The following is a 20,541-nucleotide window of genomic DNA, read 5'->3' on the forward strand; positions in this document are numbered from 1 at the left end:
AGCCATCACCCCAGAAGGCAAGATCTCTAAGATTTGCTGCCCAGTAGTAATGCTGAAAGCATGGCAGCTCAAATCCACCTTTCTCTCTGGGCTTTTGTAAATTAGTTTTTGATTTTCTATGAGCTTTAAACCCCCAGATGAAAGGCATGATTATTGAGTCTAGTAACTTAAAAAATGACTTTGTGAGGAAAATAGGAAGGTTCTGAAAGAGGTATGGGAATCTTGCCAATGAAACCATCTTGATAGCATTTATACGACCCACCATAGGGCTCAGATACACATACGCGTTTTTGTAAAAACGCGACGCTAGGAAATGCATTGATTCCTATGGTACGGGGCGCTTTGCGTGAAAGCGCGCCGTACCATAGGAATCAATGTATTTCCTAGCGTCGCGTTTTTACAAAAACGCGTATGTGTATCTGAGCCCATAGAGAGCGGGAGTGTGCGCCACTTGCCAATATTCCCTTTTAGTTTTTCCACCTTTTGATGGAAGTTTAGTTTAAATATTAATTTAGGATCCTTTGGAAGGGTAACGCCTTAGTACTTCAGCTTGTCTGTATCCGGAGACTACTTCTATCGCTGTTTAAACACTGCTATAAATCTGTCTGAGAAAACTTCACATTCCGTCTTTAACTCCTGATTGCTGAGACCACGTGGTTGTGTGACCTTTTGCTTTGTAATCAGTCACACTGCATTCAGCTGTCAAAGCTGGTAACTCTTGCAAGTTAGCAAGCTATCGTAAAATATTCTAAGCTAACGATAGCGATGGGAGTAGCAAGGCTTTGTGAAACACTGAAACATTCAAGGCAATTGTTTCAAAGTTTCAAGGCAGTCTTGACACCCATCTCCACGGTGACACCTACTAGCCCCTTTTGCTATCATCACATCTTGATGCTGCTATTCTGTCAAACAATGGCAAAGCATTGAGTAACTCTAAACTACTTATTGTTCTGGTGGGTTATGCCAGGCTGTCAATATACTATATATGATCAATACATATTTTGTAGAAATCCCCATACAACAAAGATAGAAACAAAAGATTTCAGATTGTCAGAGACATCAAATAAGGATAGAATGTATAGTGTGTTTCAGTAAAAAAAAAAAAAAAAAAATCTGTTGTGTTTGTGAGGCTATTTCAATTGCTTGGTATTTCAGTTTTATGTGTTAGACATGACATTTAGGAAAATGTTTTGGGGATAAATAACCACATGGTTTAGTGGGTTTGAGTATGTACTTTGTAGCCTGTGAAGTGTAGGCCCCTTTAATGTGCTTTCTTTGTGGAACGATTCATCCACACCAGATTCTAGGAGGAGATGATTCCCATATACAGGACATGGTATTTTATGTATTAAAATGGTGTTGCAGACAAATATAATACATGATGTGTTAAGACATGTTTACATTAGTCTATTTGTTGATGCCCCTTTCCTACACTTATGAGCATAAGCTGCCTTAAAAAATGAAACTTTTGTTTCAGTTGTCACAGCCCACTGCTTCATTTTCATCGTCTGTTGTGTCAGAATTGTGACACAAATTACATCAGGATTTGTACGGAGTGCCATTTCTGGCAATGATGGTCACAATGTATTCTTAGATGTACCCTGCATTGTCCCAGTATAAGAGCAGCTAATGTTTCATGCCTGAGAGCTAACCGGCTCATTCTTAACAGCAGACAACATATGCTATATCTGTCCTCCAGTGGCAGTACAGGACTATAAGCTTCCAGGGTCTTAAACACCTGCTGTCCCTCTGCTCTGCTCTCATTGTTGGTGGGTACCTGCTGAAGAGAACCCAGGTACAGTTTGTGTTTGTGTTTCAGGGTAAACTTGACGTGCTCACTGGTATAGTCTATCTGTTTTTATTTAACAATGTAAATGCATATTGACACAGTGATTGTAAATATCAGATGATGTACTTTTTTAATATCTTTTGAGAATACTTTAAGTTTATGTCTGAAACTTTGAGCATAGTATTTGCTTTAAAATGAGTTATGTGTGTGCTGACAGTTTAGATGACCTCTCGACCCACTGATTTCTGTTCTTTCAGACAGCAAACTATATTTCATGAGCTTCATACCGGCACTTCTGAGATAAGTATGTAATTTTTAACAGACATGCTCAATGCTACGTTGGCCTCTTCATTGTAGTTGTTTTACAATGTGTATAAAAGTGTAAGTTGACATACAAATGGTAAGAATCTGTCTTAAATTATTTTATGTATGTGGCAAGGTGTGGATTATTTGATTACTATTGAGTGTTAAATAACAGGCTATGCAACATAATCTTCAAATCGGCCTTTGGAACAATAATTTTGAAGTACCTTTTCCTCAATGCATTTTCTAATGGTGAATTTGAACACATCCAGCATGTCTTCCTAATAAGGTCTAGCACATGTGTTGTTTGGTTAATTTACTTACTATAAATTAAATAGATTGTTGGGTTTATGTGATATATAGACACAGATGCTGTCATTTTATCTCATTCTTAATACCTTCCTCCCCTTGCTTTAATTTTCAAGATCAAAGTCTGGTTTATGTTTACAGTGGATTCCACAGTTTCATTACATATGCAAATCACTACAACAGTTATTAGCAAAAATGTATTTAATTCATTACAGATATTCTTTTTGCTTCCTCATAATGGGGTCCCGAATCCATGTACCATATTCACAACATTAATGCAGAAGTCCACGTCCCACATTTTCCTGATATCCAAAATAATATCCAGTTTTCTTTTATCTTAAATAAATCACATCTCTTTCATGCCCTCGGCTTCATGAAGTTAAGCCCTGTCGGCATGATCAGAGCACTTAAAGGGTGGTCATTATGCCTGTGGTGGTGAGGATGTTGCTAGGGTAACTGAAATGATTGCAAAGGTGGTGCTAGGGTAGACAGGGTGGTTGCTATGGTAATTAAAGTTGTTGCTAAGCTGGTGGCAAGTAGTCATGGTGGCTGCTAGTAATTAATATTGCTTTTAAGTTGTACTATGTATTATTATTCATTGAGTGTTATTTTTTTGGCGCCGTTAATCCTCCTAGATCTTTTGATATATTGACACCACTCCAACTCTGACATGTCCATCCTGATCCTGTGTCGTCTGTGTAAAAATGGTGGCCATGCACCTTGATGTATTCATGTTATTGTCTCGCCTATTGTGAAGTTATTCACTCTGCCAGCGGTAGACCAGAGCCATCTAGAACAAAAGTCTTTGCTTTAATACAAACCATTCTTTAACAGTCTTCACCCAGTGTCAGCCTTACCTTTACAAATCTGTCTGTTTAACCATTAAGACCAAGATTTCACAGCACTGAGAGCTCCAAAATCTTTGTCTTCTTTGTTAACAAGCCATTATTAATAAATATTATTTATATTTCACCTTATGTCAGCATTACATTTATGCTTCAAATCTGGCTGACCATCAAAGACTTTCCCAACCATGTAAAAACACAAGCCATTAATAACCGTCTATATTTCAGCACATATGGCACGTGTTACATGTACATATCTGCCTGGTTATGAAATATTTTCCCCCACTGTTTAAACCACAGTTTTCGTGAACTGTTTAAACCAACCATCCATACATTTTAGCCAGCTGACATAGCTGTCAATGTCAGCGTTAAGCCAACTTGCTTATAGTGGGCCTAAGATTTTAAACCACTTAATGGAAACTCATCTGCTGTATTTTTTAAGTAAATAAAGAAACCACCAACACAGTGGATTATTTATAGCCTACATTCCAGCTTGTTTAGCTTGTGTAACGTAAAGTACAAAGTAACAAGGTAAAAAAACCAACCCACTTACTTAATATCAGCTATCTAGCATAGTTAGTAAAGGTGAAAAGTGAAAGTGACTCTTTGGCAGAGGTGGTGTAGACACACACACTCGGAATTCCACCTCTGCATTTGAGTCATCAAGGGTAGTGACACAGGGTAGTGACCTTTTGGCGGCGCCCAGGGAGCAGTGATCGGGCTTAGGTGCCTTGCTCAAGGGCACTTCAGCTGTGGATGTGTGCATGGGCAGAGGCGGTGATCCCATTTCATTGTAGGGGGGGACAATACATGGGAACATTTCAGAGAGTAATTCCGGGGGGGGGGGGCATAAACTGCTAAATACGAATTCTCTTAACATTTTTACAAACAGAAATTCGACGTGATTTTTGAATTATCAAAACAGCATTAAATGCACTAACACGAAATATAAGAAGAGCTCAAGGACGCCTCGACACGGAATCGAACTTGCAAACTTCTAATTACTATACGACCTCTCTACCTCCATACCACTGTCGCCCCTCACAGTCTGTACCAGCATGGTTAGTCTAGTCCAAGAAAAAAATAACATTACTTTACCTTCAGTTAATTTAACTTATATGGAGAGGAACTGAGATGAAGGCCTACGTTTATTGTAGTGATGGGAAGTTCGGATCATTTTACTGACTCGAATCTTTGAATCTCGTTCAGTAAAAAGAACAAATCTTTTTTCGAGTCATTCGTTCATTTTAAGGGGGGGGGGGGGGGTGTTGCTCAACATTTTATAGCCAATTCCCTGGCCTAAATACGTATCATATTTTCATGTAGGTTAGTGCATGTAAACCAGCAGATACTAATTTAAATGAAGTTCCTGCATTCAAATAATGTATCATGAAAGTTTGGATGAAATGGTCATTTATTATCACATTAGCATTTAATTATCACGGCGAACAATTACGCCGCACTGAACTGAACTGTAAGTAAAGCACAAAAAAGTTAAAATAACGAAACCTGTAATTATTACTTGTGAACGAATATCATTCACGTCTTACTAAACCTAGTCACACGAAAGTGAACAAGGTTAATAAGTCCTTTCTGTTTCCTCCTCTGAGCATATGCAGGTTACGTGAAAAATTATCCAAAGACCCGCATCCAAAGACCCAGTCAAAATGAACGAATCATTTCTTTTTTCTCTAGCTTCCCATGATGAGCAATGCAGGTCACGTGAAAAATTATCCAAAGTGTTGTATCCGGCAGATGAACGAATCGTTCACCTCCCAACCGTGTCTTTGGATTAACGTTTCGTTCATTTGCCGGATACGGGTCTTTGGATCTATGTTTCGCTCTTCTGCCAACCAAGTCTTTGGATCTATGATTCGTTCATCTGCCGGATACGGGTCTTCAGATCTATGTTTCGTTCTTCTGCCAACCAAGTCTTTGGATCTATTATTCGTTCATCTGCCGGATACGGGTCTTCGGATCTATGTTTCGTTCTTCTGCCAACCAAGTCTTTGGATCTATGATTCGTTCATCTGCCGGACACAAGTCTTTGGATCATTTTCCACATGACCTGCATAGGCTCAGTACTGGTAGAGGAAACAGAAATGATTCATTCTTTTTCCGACTGGATCTTCGGATACAGGTATTTGGAACATTTTTCACGTGACCTGCATTCAACGAATCATTTCTGTTTCCTTGGCTTAGCCAATGCAACAGTCCCGATGCGTGGTCATGAGAAAAAGAACAAATCTCTTTTTGAGAGGACTCGTTACTCCCGAGTCCTTGTAAGGATTCGTTCAAAATGAATGAATCGTTCACGAACGACACATCACTATTAACTAGCATTAACCTGCCCCTGAACGGACAGTGTCCTAACTGTTTAGCTAGCTATCTACGGTGTTAATTACCGGCATGCGTGTGTCAAACGTTCACGTTGTCAATCCATTAGTAAACTTATGTATACTTATATCATAGCATATCGATTGGAACTTCGTAAATGGAGCTTAGAAAAATGTCTTCTTTACATGTTCTTACTGCGTTCGAGAATGAGGTAAATCTCTTTACATATCTTGTATCATAGCGGGAGTGAAAGGGGAGAGAGGAGGAAAACAATCTCACAACCTGACCGTGTAGTGGGCAGATTGACTGAATGCAGAGCTGTTGGTAGCCCAGCCAGTTGGAAACAGCATGTGAACCAAACCACTTTAAGGAATAGGGGAATCGTGATTTTTCAACACTTAAAATGCACATTGTTTTACGTTTATAACCGCTTGTGTCGTCGTGCGTTTATTTCATATTCATTTATTTAAAAAAAAAAAACGTCCCCCCGGGATCTCCGCCTATGGGCATGGGAGTAGTAGCTAAGCGTTACCAGCCAACAGCTAACGTTTCTTTTAAATTCCCCAAACCATTTAAAACAAACCATGAATTACAATCCTGAAAAGTTATGTAGTTAATTGCACACAATACCTTGCCCAGTATTTCTCTGGAGTAATTCATGGTCTTTGAGAGTCATTCATCATAATCCATGAGTGGTTGTGATCAAACCAAAAGCGGTGATACAACAATACATCTGAGTGGTTGTTTGGATCCATGGTGGTGGTATGTACTGTTTCGAGAGAAGGACACAGAATCACACTTTGGGGTACCCCAGTTGAAAGAAAACGAACCAGAATCATTGTCCTTGCCACCAGAGAGGTTTTCAATAGAGCATGATTGTATGATTTGATGATGTCAAAAGTCGGTGGACAGATCGGGCAAGAGGAGATCAGGGCCTGAATTCACGCAGCCTCCTAAGGCTAAAACTACTACATTTAGTCATTTACAACTTGACAATTTAGGGGAAACTCCTAAAAATGGCACTAAGAGGTAGTCAAGAGGACTCCTGACTCACAAAGACCAACTCCCAAACAACTGGAAATCTCAGTTCCTATCATTCCACATTGCAATGCTATGGAATGCAAATGCAGAATTAAATCAAATAATATTTAGTTAAATTAAATAATATTAAAATATACAGTCTCAAGGTAATTATTGTGGCCCAAGAAGGGATGCAATAATGCCACCAAACAACCGAAACAAACTTTTCTTTGACGAAAATGTAATTGAATGTAAAGTTAAAGTTCCTGTCTACAGTACACTAATCTGTGCGAAAATACTTGGTCTGTGGAAAGCGTATCTATTCAATGTTTTACATTTGCAGTGTACATGAGTGTGGACTGTGCAGTCTGTGTACATGGTTATATGTTACATGGTGTACTTGGTTATATGTGTGAACATTGCTAGAGAATACAGTAGGCTTACTTTTAAATCTCTGATATGAATATCTGATGATTTGTTTCTACAGACACGCGATCAGAAAACATGAATCCCAAGGCAGTAGTGGATAAGGTATGTACAGGTCATGATCATGTGTTCTTTTATACTGTGTCCAGTCATAGATGTATGATATATGTACTGTCTTTCCTTCATTTGGTACAGCCCAAATCCAAAATCTCGGCATCACGGAAACTCTCCCTAAAGGTTTGTTTTGCATTGCCATATAATTCCCTTGTCATTCAGCAATGTATTTATCTCATCTTAAATGCATAACAATGACTATCATCTGTGATGTTAGATGACCAATGACTTTCATCTGTTAGATGATGCTTTTGGCAAGAGCAATGGAGGAGTTGGACAAAGAAACGGTAGACAGGGAAGATGAGAAGGCGCGATACCTTGGGGAGAAACTGCCACCTCTACAGGTTTCTAGTCTTTCTATGAAAGAGTTACAGGTGAGTTTTTGGTGCTATGAGAGAGGGAAAATGTCTGTTAACCCTTTACGATGCAAACCCATGTCACCGTTATGAGCGACGCGATTTCTAAACCCAATGCATTTCAACGGGAGCCAATCCATTGTGACGTAGACCAGCGATTTGGGCGACGCGACCATGAAAATTCGAACATGTTGAAACTTATGCAAATGAGCGATGGAATTTGGTCGCGTCGCTGTCATGGGTTTGCACCGTTAAGCCGTTTCTTCAGGAGGGGTGTAATTTGATTTGCAGTTGAGCTCAAATATCAACAACCTTTTGCCAGAATAGCAGAGCAACACTACAACTAACCAAACAAGGCGAGATTTTGGTTGCTAGCAAGCTAGAGTTAGGTTTGGCAGGTATGCCCACGCTAGTTTGCTAAAGTATCCCTGAAACCTCACTTGCAATCAAAACTTTCAAAACTATTATTATAATACTTTAATTCATGGAGAATATACAGCACATAATACTCTGGGGAATATACAGCCCAGCAACTTGTGACAAAGAGCAGATATTATCTAAAGAGGATTTATTACGCTTTTACATTTTTTCCCTTTCCTTTATTGTGTTATATAGCTTTCTGTGCGTGCAAACGGTCTGCAAAGTTACAAAGCCCAAAGTACATGGCAGGGGAAGTAACTCTCACCCACATAAACTATTTTTTAGCTGCCTGAAATGCCTTAATGGAATTCCAGCCCTTTCTCTTTGTTAACAGATGACACAATCTTGTAGCCCAGCAACAACCCTAGCAACCAACCATGACAACCTTAGTAAAACCCTAGCAACCAGCATAACAACTTCTTCAATAATCTTAGCAACCACCTTGACTACCCTAGAAACACCCTAGTAACATCCTAGCAACCACAACCATAATGATCTATTTTTCTTTCTTTAACTTTATCTTTATGTTCTTATCAGCTTCCCAGTTTCACACTCTGTCTATTTTTCTCTCTCCTCTTCTCTTTTTTTAGTATGTCAGTTGTTACACACCTCTCCTCTCCTTTTTGCCCTTTTTCACCTTTGCCTCTCTGCATGTTTTGAATTGCGTTAAATGTCCTAATCTTTTACTAAATATTTGTTTAGAATTTTTAACTTCTGCTTTGCATACACTGGTATTTTCTTCTGAAAAGGCAAATCTAGTTATACAGTTAGGCTAATATACAGTGGGTACGGAAAGTATTCAGACCCCTTTACATTTTTCACCCTTTGTTTCATTGCAGCCATTTGTTAAATCGAAAAGTTCTTTTTTTTTTGTACACTCAGCAAACCATCTTGACAGAAAAAAAAATAAATGTAGAAATGTAGAAATGCAAATTTATTAAAAAAGAAAAACTGAAATATCACATGGTCATAAGTATTCAGACCCTTTGCTCAGTATTGAGTAGAAGCACTCTTTTGAGCTAGTACAGCCATGAGTCTTCTTGGGAATAATGCAACAAGTTTCTCACACCTGGATTTGGGGAATCCTCTGCCATTCTTCCTTGCAAATCCTCTCCAGTTCTGTCAGGTTGGATGGTGAACGTTGGTGGACAGCCATTTTCAGGTCTCTCCAGAGATGCTCAATTGGGTTTAGGTCAGGGCTCTGGCTGGGCCAGTCAAGAAGGGTCACAGACTTGTTCCGAAGCCACTCCTTTGTTATTTTAGCTGTGTGCTTCGGGTCATTGTCTTGTTGGAAGGTGAACCTTCGGCCCAGTCTGAGGTCCTGAGCACTTTGGTGGAGGTTTTCTCCCAGGATATCTCTATACTTGGCCGCATTCATCTTTCCTTCAATTGCAACCAGTCGTCCTGTCCCTGCAGCTGAAAAACACCCCCATAGCATGATGCTGCCACCACCATGTTTCACTGTTGGGATTGTATTGGGCAGGTGATGAGCAGTGCCTGGTTTTCTCCACACATACCGCTTAGAATTAATGCCAAAAAGTTCCATCTTGATCTCATCAGACCAGAGAATCTTATTTCTCATAGTTTGGGAGTCCTCCCTGTGTTTTTTGGCAAACTCTATGCGGGCTTTCATATGTCTTGCACTGAGGAGAGGCTTCCGTCGGGCCACTCTGCCATAAAGACCCGACTGGTGGAGGGCTGCAGTGATAGTTGACTTTGTGGAACTTTCTCCCATCTCCCTACTGCATCTCTGGAGCTCAGCCACAGTGATCTTTGGGTTCTTCTTTACCTCTCTCACCAAGGCTCTTCTCCCACGATTGCTCAGTTTGGCTGGACGACCAGGTCTAGGAAGAGTTCTGGTCATCCCATACTTCTTACATTTAAGGATTATGGAGGCCGCTGTGCTCTTAGGAACCTTGAGTGCTGAGTCATGATTCTCATTTGTTCTGACATGCACTGTGAGCTCTACGGTCTTGTATAGACAGGTGTGTGCCTTTCCTAATCAAGTCCAATCAGTTTAATTAAACACAGCTGGACTCCAATGAAGGAGTACAACCATCTCAAGGAGGATCAGAAGAAATGGACAGCATGTGAGTTAAATATGAGTGTCACAGCAAAGGGTCTGAATACTTATGACCATGTGATATTTCAGTTTTTCTTTTTTAATCATTTGCAAACATTTCTACATTTCTGTTTTTTTCTGTCAAGATGGGTTGCTGAGTGTACATTAATGCAATACATTTTTTTCAATTTTAGCAAATGGCTGCAATGAAACAAAGAGTGAAAGATGTAAAGGGGTCTGAATACTTTCCGTACCCACTGTATACAATGACAGAGACAGAAACCTCATATTGGCCCAGGTGTCAGTGAAACACAGGTACACACCAGTTTAATTAGCCTATTATTAGTCTTTTATTATGTCACAGTGGCCTAATGTATGTCTATAGGAGACATTTTATATATTTTTTGTTTTCAAAAAAGTTCAGAAAAATACTTTTGGTTATGTTCATATTCTAATTATATTTTGACCTTAGTCATGAAGAGGTTAATAGTGGATCTTATGTTCCAAATGTTCAGTCCTGTTTGAAAGATGCAAAAAGCAAAGAGAATGACGACGCAAAAGTGAAAATCTGATTTCTTTACCAATTCATCAAGTAGAGCAAACGGTTCAGTAAGATAAGATAAGATAAAACTTTATTGCCACACAACAATGTTAGGTGTATTCTTTGTCATAGGTAGCTCAGGCCAGTAGGAGGGGAGAGAAGGGGGAAGGGAAAACAAAAATAAAAATAAAAAAATACTCCAGGTCAGCATTGAGAGTTCAGGAGTCTGACGGCAGAGGGGAAGAAGCTGTTGTTGAAGCGTGTCGTTCCAGCTCGCATGGATCTGTAGCGTCTTCCAGAAGGTAGAAGTTCAAAAAAGTCATGGCTTGGATGGGAGGAGTCTCTGATAATGTTCTTTGCGCGATTTAAGCTACGCTCAGCATACAATGAGAGGACTGATGGAAGGTTACAACCAATAATGTTGGAGGCTTTGGTCACCACTCTCTCCAGTTTCATTTTTGTGCGACTGTCAGAATTTCCATACCAGACAGTTATTGATGCGGTGATGACACTTTCTATGATGGCTATATAGAAGAGCACCAACAGGTGTTTGTTGACATTGAACTTTTTCAGTTGCCTGAGGAAATACAGTCTCTGTTGGGCTATTTTGATAAGGTGGGTGGTGTTGATATCCCATTTCAAATTTTGGCTGATGTAGGAGCCCAGAAATTTAAAGGACTCAGTAAGGGTTATGGGCTGGTCAAATACATTAACTAAGGCTTTGGTGTTAGGCCTCCTTCTCAAGTCCACAACTATTTCTTTAGTTTTTGAGGCGTTAAGATGAAGCTTGTTCTTCCTGCACCAGTCTACGGCCCAATTCACCTCCTTGAAGTACTGAGACTCATTCTCATCTTTGATTAGGCCGATGATGGTGGTGTCATCTGCATATTTGAGCATCTTGACGGAATGATGGTAAGATCTCAGGTCATTTGTGTAGATGGAGAACAGAAGAGGAGATAGCACACAGCCTTTCGGCGCACCAGTGTTGAGGGTCAGAGGTCATGATGTTGCGTTATTGACTTTGACTGTTTGAGTTCTGTTCCTCAGGAAGTCCAGTATCCATTGACACAGAGCTATGTCGATGTTCATGGCTTGCAGCCTGGAGAAGAGAATGAGTGGCTCTATTGTGTTGAAGGCTGAGCTAAAGTCAATAAACAGCATGCGTGCATAGGTGTTACTTGACTCCAGATGTTGCAAAGTAGAGTGAAAAGCTAGGTTGATGGCATCTTCAACAGATCTGTTAGCCTGGTAAGCAAACTGATGGGGATCCATCAGCGGTGACACACTGGATTGTAGGTGGGAGAGTACCAAGCGTTCAAACACCTTCATGGCCACTGAAGTGAGGGCCACTGGCCTGAAGTCGTTGAGCTCTGTTGGTTTGGCTGACTTTGGGACTGGGATGATGACAGAGGATTTAAAACACTGTGGGACTGTACACTGTTGCAAAGAGGAGTTGAAAATGTCTGTGAAGACATAAGCCAGTTGATCTGCACAGTGTCTGAAAACAGCTGGGGAAAGCTGATCTGGCCATGCTGCTTTCCTAGCCTTCTGATTTTTAAAAAGCTTGCACACCTCAGCCTCCTGGATGACAAACGGAGGAGAGGAGGGAGAGGGGGGAGAGGGAAAGACTGCCAGTGACTGATTGTCCTCAAACCTCACCGTTCTGAGTTTCTGGCGATACTCCGGGACAAGGAAAAGCATAACATGGTCCGACTTTCCCAGCGGAGCACTCGGGAATGCATGGTAAGCCGAGGGGATTGTGGTGTAGCAATGGTCTAGGATGTTGTTTCCTCTCGTTGGACATGTCACTTGTTGAGGTTAGCTGACCTGTCAGCCCGGTGTAATGTAAAACCGGGAGGTGTGGCCGCTGCATCCGGGGTGTCCTCATCCAGCCAGGTCTCGGTCAGGCAGATGGCAGAGCATTCTTTGTACTTCCAGTTGTTTTGGGTCAGAAGTAAAAGCTCGTACTGGAGAGCAGTAATGCTGGCAAGGGCGGGCGATAGGGCAGCTTTCTAAACCTGGCGACGGTATCGGAGGGGCGTTGCTGTCTAGGGTCACTCTTTGAAGAACCAGGTGTGTCCATACTAGGTGCCGTAGTCATTTTCCCACGTCTCACTCTCACTACAGCTCTGGTACCTCTTCTGTGCCTACGGATCTCCACTGGTATATTGAGCAGGGGAGCGCTTGCAGGCTGGCATCTTAAGAGCATCTCTCTAGAGTAGCGCAGCATTTTTCAAAAAGATGCGTCACCGAGAAAAATACACCACTGTTTTCAATACTGATCAAAATTTGCTGAAAAATTCAAACCAAAAGTAGCAGATGATATACGTTCACAGTCCAGCAAGGTACAACAGCCGTGTTAAAGGAGGGGTAAACATAAAAGTAGCGGAAAAAAAAGATAAGGAGCTACTGAATTATTCAAAATAGACGTAGGCTATTATCCGAGAATGCAGGAGTAATTAAACGCTCTATAATGATCAAATTCGCTGAAAAAATGTAAACCAAAAGTATCAGAACAAATAGGTTTTCAGTCCAGCAAAGTACTCTAGCCGAAATTAAAGCAGAAAAACAATGAAAAATATAGCTGCAAGCAGCAATGGAGGGTTCATGCAGCGAATCGGCCAAATTCGATTGGCTGTTGAAGGCGAATGCTTTCAGAACGCAATGCAGTGATAAAGCATGGTCTGTAGAAAGTCCGTGCCAATTTTGGTGAAGATCGGATCAAATTTGCGACCTGTACAAACTTTTTAGTGTTTTGGATTAAATTAAGGTCACCAAATGTATTGATTGTCCCCCAGATGGGGTCAGCAGTCCATGTACCAAGTTTGGTTTTGATACATTACAGGGTTGCCGAGATATGAGCTCACTTCCTGTTTGGCGGCTTTGCCGCCTAATTCGATTGGCTGCTACTGGCGAACGCTTTCATCAATTGTTCCATAAACTAATGCAGTTATAAGGCATGGTCTAATGATGGTCTGCGCCAATTTTGGTGAAGATCAGATCAAATTTGTGACCTGTGTTTGCTTTTTAGTGTTTTTGACTAAATTCAATATGGCGCCCTGATCAATTATGATAATGTCACATATTTGCATGTGTCAACCTAAAGACCTCCAAGAGCATTAGTAGACAGCTACAGGCCAAAATGCATTTTTTGTAATTACAGCGCCACCTAGAGGTCAAAGTTCACCAAATTTCTTAAGCGTCTTCCTGATGAGGTAAGCAGTCCATGTAGTAAGTTTGGTCTTGATACATAAAATCGTTGCTGAGATATGAACCCACGTCCTGTCTGGCGACTTCGTCGCAAACTTTGATTGGCTGTCACGGGCGAACGGTTTTAGTTGCGAAGATGTAATCCAATAACTTTTGTGAGGCTTGGTCTGAAGATGATGTGTGTCAAGTTTGGTGTTGATCGGACAAAAATTGTGACCCGTGAACATTTTTGAAGGTTTTTGATAAATTCCAAAATGGCGGAAAATCCATCATGGCGCAAAATGATGTCATAAGGTGCGTTAAACTCGTGCTGGTCCAAGGATTCCAAGGATGCCTCATTTTTGAAAATCGGGCCAACGGGTCAAAAGTTACGTGTGTGAACGTGCGCTAGAGTGCTACATGTGCCTACATGAAACTTGGTGAAATGAATCATGGGACTGTCCCCAATCAGTGTGCCAAATTTCAAAACTTTTTACCAGACGGTTCTATGGGCTGCCATAGGATCCCAGCACAGAATAATAATAATAAGAAAACATAGAAACACAATAGGTTTCTGCAGCTTCGCTGCATGAACCCTAACAAGAACAATCCGAGATTTCTGACCTCCAGCAAGGAGGTACACAAATTTCATTAAAATCCGGTCATTGGTTTTCCAGAAATGTCACTTTAGGCGTGAAAACAAAGATCCGGATCATCCTGAAATTTTAATGGGGATGTCCCAGGACCAAGATCCACCTCTTGTGAAAATTTCAGAAAGATCCGCCCAGTAGTTTCTGAGAAATCTTGTCCACAGACAGACAGACAAACAGACGGACAAATAAATAAATTAACGGACCCGATCTCATAACCTCCTTGCTGGAGGTAACAATGAAAATAGCGAAAAAAGGTAAACAAAGGTAAAGGAGCTACCGTAACAGGCTGCCACCCAGGCGCCTCCATTATGACAGTATCAACAACTGCAGCACACACGATGATAGCCCAAGTACCTCAGTGAACATGCATGCTGCACCCGCTACCTTAAAACTCCTGGACTCTGTTTACCATAGTGCTATTCGCTTTGTTACAGGAGACGTTTTCAGGACCCACCACTGTAACTTATACAAGAATGTTGGTTGGTCCCCTCTATCAGACAGGAGGGGGGAAAAAACACTGTCTTTTATTTGTTTATAAAGCCTTAGTGGGAAAACTGCCTAATTATCTCATGTCACTTTTAAAATTAAAATCCATCTGTCAGAACACACGGTCACAAAGCCTCATTTCCCTTGAAATCCCCCTTACAAAAGCTAATATAGGTAAAATAGTAGTGCTGTCAAGCGATTAAAATATTTAATCGCGATTAATTGCATTTTTGTCACAGTTAACTCAAAAAACAACATTGCCAAACAGGGCGGTACAAAATAAAATTATAAAGTGCACAATTCAGATAAACAAGGACTCAGCCTATAGTGCAGTTAAACCATGGCTTAATATTTACTTTTTTTCAAGTTTGCTTTGAACATAGAAGTCGGGCCTCTTATTTAAAAAACAATGAACCGTAACAGTCAGGTTACCAATAAAAGGTAAGCCTACTTCTTCTGTGCTTTCAGCCAGCTGCCTGTGGACATTTTCACAGTGAAGCTCGCTTCTTTTGCACAACACAACTTTTAAAGGTAAACTTTCTATTCAGAAGCTATTTTATCATCCATTTCGCCGCATTGCGCTCACCATTCACTCAAACCGTAACGTTAGCCTATTACACAGTTTGCGAGGCCAAAAAGAACGTTAATAAAAATAAAATAAAAAGCGTTAATCGCACAATAAAAAAAACGTTAATAATGCGTTAAACTGACAGCACTATAAAATAGCTTTTAAGTTCTTTGCTTCCCATAAATGGAACACTGCTCAAGTGGATTTAAAACTAACCAAGTATTTGTCTGTCAACCAATTTAAGTCTTTTAGATGCTAAGGATGTGCCTTAATGCTGTTGTTTTAAATGATTCTCTGATTTTATTTTATTTTTTACTTTATGTTATTTTATTTTTTACATACTTAATTTCTGAGTTGTTTAATGTGTTTTGTTTATTTATTTTGTCTGTTTTGTTTTGTTATGGTTTGTTTATTTATTGTTCTTCTGTATTATGTAGCCTCAGTCAGGAGGGCATTGCTGCAAAAGAGCCCTGTGCTCAGTCAATTCCCCCTGAATAAACAATGACAATGATGACGAACTCCTTTACAGGAAGGAGGAGAGTTGGGACAGCAGGGAGCTAATGTAGAGTATTCAGAGCACTGACAATATACAGTCATGGACGAAAATGTTGGCACCCCTGCACTTCTGTCAGATAATGCACCACTACTCCCAGAAAAGTGTTGCAATTACAAATGTTTTTGTATTCACATGTTTATTTACTTAGTTTGCATTGGAAAAACACAAAAAATCTGAGAAATAATGCCAAATCTGACTTTATTCCACCTAAAACTCAAAAATGGGCCGGACAAAATTATTGGCACCCTCAACTTTATAATAAGTAGAACACCCTTAAAAATAAAGACATACAAATATCTGAAATCAATTGCTTCCTGTAACCATTAATGAGGTGTCTTACACCTCTCTACTGGAATTTCGGACCACTCTTCTTTTGCCAACTGCTCCAGGTCTCTCACATTTGAAGGGTGCCCTCTCCCAACTACTGATTTGAGATCATGCCCCAGTTGTGCTATGGGATTAAGATCTGGACTCATCTCGGACACTTCAGAACTCTCCAGTGCTTTTTCTTAACCATTTCTGGGTACTTTTTGAAGTGTGCTATGGGTCATTGTCCTGCTGGAAGACCCACGTCCTCTGACGGAGACCCAGCTTTCTGACACTGGGCCCTACATTGCGCCCAAAAATGATTTGGTAGTCCTCAGATTTCCTGATGCTATGCACACAGTCAAGGCATCAGGTTCCAGAAGCAGCAAAGCAACCCCAAAATATTGGTCCAGCTCCACCATATTAGCCTGTAGGGGCCGTGTTCTTTTCTTTGAAGGCCTCATCTGTTGTCTGTAAACTGCTTTACCAAAAAGCTCTACTTTGGTCTCATCTATCTACAGGACGTTCTCCCAGAATGATTTTGGCTTCCCCAAGAAAGTTTTGTCAAACTCAAGTCTGGCTTTTTTACGTCTCTGTGTCAGCAGTGGGGACCTCTGGGTCTCCTACCATAGCATCCCATTTCATTCAAATGGCGACGGATAGTGCAGGCTGACACCGTTGTACCCTTTGTCTGCAGGGTAGCTTGAATTTATTTGGAAGTTGTTCTAGGTTATTTATCCACCATTCAAACAATCTTTTGTTGCATTCTGTCATCAATTTTTCTCTTCCTTCCACATCCAGGGAGGTTATCGACAATGCCATGGGCTGTAAACTTGTTGATGACACTGCGCACAGTGGACACAGGAACATTAAGATCTCTGGAGATGGACTTGTAGCCTTGAGATTGTCCATGCTTTTCTACAATTTTGGTTCTCAAGTCCTCAGACAATTCTTTGCTCTTCTTTCTTTTCCCCATGCTCAGCGCGGTATACACAGACACACAACACAAAGGTTGAGTCAACTTTGCTCCATTTTAACTGGTTGCAAATATAATTTCTATATTCCCAGCATCTGTGGCTCGCCACAGGTGAGTTTAAATAAAGATTAAAGGAGCATTACATGCTTCAAATACAATTATTTCTTAAGGGTGCCAATAATTTTGTGCCCATTTTTTTGTTTTATGTGTAATAAAGTCAGATTTGGCATTATTTGTCAGATTTTTTGTGTTATTCCGATGCAAACTAAGTAAATAAACATGTGAATACAAAAACATTTGTAATTGCAACACTTTTCTGGGAGTAGTGGTGCATTATCTGACAGAAGTGCAGGGGTGCCAACATTTTCGTCCATGACTGTATGACACCATCCCTTTAAAGACCTGGGTATACAATAACTGTTCCTGATATTTCTGTGTTTTCTTAAAAGCTTCTGTGCGAGCAGCTCCATGCAAAGCTAGGCACGACTGATGAAGAGCGTTATGACTGTGAGGAAAAAGTGACAAAGCACAACAAAGACGTGAGTGACAGGCAGTGGATGAGAGTCAAAGAAAGGCAAAGTAATGTTTAGCAATATATATGTATATATTCTTGTAAGTATTTGTAGTAGACTTTGTTCTGTCTTCATGTGTACCAGATCCGTGAGTTGAAACTGAAGGTGCAGGACCTAGGGGGTAAATTTAAGAAGCCTGCCCTACGGAAGGTGCGTGTCTCTGCAGATGAGATGATGCGAGCTCTACTAGGCTCCAAACATAAAGGCTCCATGGACCTACGGGGCAACTTAAAGTCTGTCAAGAAAGAGGACAACAAGGAGGTACCACAAGGACACAGTTTATATGATATTCATTTTTTGAAAAAAAAAATACACTATTCTTCCCCTTGAGAAAAACCTACAGAGACAGAGCTGAGTTGGGTCCCCATTGTTCTCTTGTAGGTGTCGACAAGCGAGGTTGGTGATTGGCGGAAAAATGTGGAGGCGATGTCGGGCATGGAAGGCAGGAAGAAAATGTTTGATGCAGCAGGTGGTCAGTGAGCAATGACTGATCAGAGATCTGATGAAGAGGTGGATAATGTTTGATGCAGCAGGTGGTCAGTGAGCAATGACTGATCAGAGATCTGATGAAGAGGTGAATAATGAAGAGGAAGAGTGCTCAACACAATATATCATGTGTATTGCAAATGTACTCGAGATTATAGTTTTGACCTGAGCATTAGAGTGAAATAAAAATAAAACCAGAGTAAAAATTCCAATTTGAAAAAACTAAACATAATTTGCAAAACCTGATGAAGTTGAGTAGTAAATATATTCACAAAATGTAAGGTAATTTCTTGTGTGGTTAAGATTTACAATAAATACATTTATTTAAACTCCATGTATAGGAGTCTCACACAGCAAGACAAATTCAGTAACATGGTGGTGTGACGCCAGTAAAAAGTGCAACTTGCTTCTCTTGTTGCTCTCAAATAAATGGATGCATCAATAATGAACTATTTGAACTAGTTTTTCCTTGAGTTTCAGAATGACAGCGTGACATGTATTTAAGTGTCCCTCTCAGGATCTGTAACATTACACAGATTAGGCTGTATCAAAAGGTATCTAAATTGTACATTCACACACGCATATACTTGCTTTTGCTGAGGGATAGTGCCAGGTGGCACTCAGCACAGAAGCATTTTGTGTCTTTCTTGTTCCTAACTGAACACGTCACCTTATCTTCCTTGGCAGTGGGAGGTGGGCAGCAAAGGATGGTATGGTCTGTAGTGTAGGGCTGCTGATGTTTTCTCATCACTCCTTTTAGGCTGTAGGTCTTCACTAGGCCCTTCACAGTAGTACAGCAGAAGTCATTCAGGCTCATCTGTTTGTAAACAGAGAGTGCCTACTGGTTCTTTTGATGTTGCTGTGCAATGTGGTAACACTAGCTTAGGGAGACAACCTCAGTGGAATGCACATATCAGGCCGACACACACAGGGATAGAGTACAACATTTTTTCATTTATTGACATCAAGATAAAAAAGGGAAATTCAGTCTTAGTTTAGCTTTAAAAGCCGTCAGCAGATTGAATATCTAATGGGTGTGAATAGAGACAGAATTAAGTAAACAATGAGAGGATAAATACATAATAAAAGTCCAAAGAGAAGGAACAGTGTAGACCAGGGGTTTTCAAACTTTTGCAAGCTGGGCCCCCCCAAAGCTAATTAGGGGTAGTTGGGCCCCCCCCCCCCCCCCGCCGCCTGCGGCCTTCAACTACACCACCATATATAGATAGATAGATGGATAGATAGCATATTGTTATTGATAGGCCTGAAATGTCAAGGTTAAGCTATTGTTATTGTTAAGCCCATACAGAAAATTATTATCACTATTTATTATTATTATTTTTACTATTGTTAGTATTATTATTATTATTGTTATTATTATTATTATTATTATTATTATTATCAGTAGTAGTAGGCCTTTATTCAGGCCTTTTATTATTAGGCCTTTTAGGCCTTTATTATACACAGACCTAAAAATGGGAGAATCTTTGGGCCATTGGCTGAGCATAAGAGGTCAATAGATTTGAAATATATTACACCATTCACAGCCTTGAAAAACAAACAATAAAATATTAACATTGATCATAAACTTCACTGGGAGTCAGTGTTGTGTAGCTGAAACAGGTGTGATGTGATCAAACTTCTTGGTCATCTTAAAAGCCACAATTTTTTGCGCATTTTGCAGCAATTTGGATGACTTGCACCTTATGAAGTGATACCTGGCTTATCCCTGCAGTCCACTTATAGAGATCCCGGAACAATTCTGACATTCATGAACGTTTTCTTATCTGGGATTTGTTCTTAGCTAAGAACAGGATTTAAGAACGAGGAAAAGCAAATGCTGTACTGTGTGTGTTATCAGTTGAGGTTGTTTTTTTAATGAGGACGAACAGGATGCTCACAGCACATAGGGATGAGGGAAAATGAGTGTGTGCATGCAAGTCAACACACGTGTGGGCTCATCTCATTGTAAACCGTCATTATATCATACTTTATAAAACAATTGGGTTCTAGCGCGTAATTTAGCTGTTTCTGATTGGACGAGAGACATTCCATGCTATAGGTTATTCGTCAACATACCTACAGTTACGGGACTTTTCACAGCTAAAAATAAATCACTCCGCGATGAAACATTCGCATTGATGATAACCGTTAATTCAAAGTTTTTAAAATTCCAAACCAAGACGTTGACAATGGAACTATTTTTTGTTGCGGAGAAACAATGGCG

The 20,541-nt window shown here is 40.3% G+C and overlaps 1 protein-coding gene across 1 annotated transcript; it reads left to right on the forward strand.

Moving 5' to 3' along the window:
- The first annotated feature begins 1,771 nt into the window (after positions 1-1,771).
- Positions 1,772-18,676, forward strand: LOC308375494 (troponin I, slow skeletal muscle-like). The gene is made up of 8 exons (XM_080851658.1): positions 1,772-1,795; positions 2,047-2,093; positions 7,091-7,134; positions 7,225-7,266; positions 7,386-7,517; positions 17,706-17,795; positions 17,913-18,089; positions 18,210-18,676. The coding sequence occupies exons 3-8, from the start codon at positions 7,108-7,110 to the stop codon at positions 18,306-18,308; spliced, it is 567 nt and encodes a 188-aa protein (XP_080707784.1). The 5' UTR covers positions 1,772-1,795; positions 2,047-2,093; positions 7,091-7,107; the 3' UTR covers positions 18,309-18,676.
- Positions 18,677-20,541: the final 1,865 nt, after the last annotated feature.

Source organism: Sprattus sprattus (assembly GCF_963457725.1).
Source record: "Sprattus sprattus genome assembly, chromosome: 14".
Lineage (NCBI taxonomy): Eukaryota > Metazoa > Chordata > Actinopteri > Clupeiformes > Clupeidae > Sprattus > Sprattus sprattus.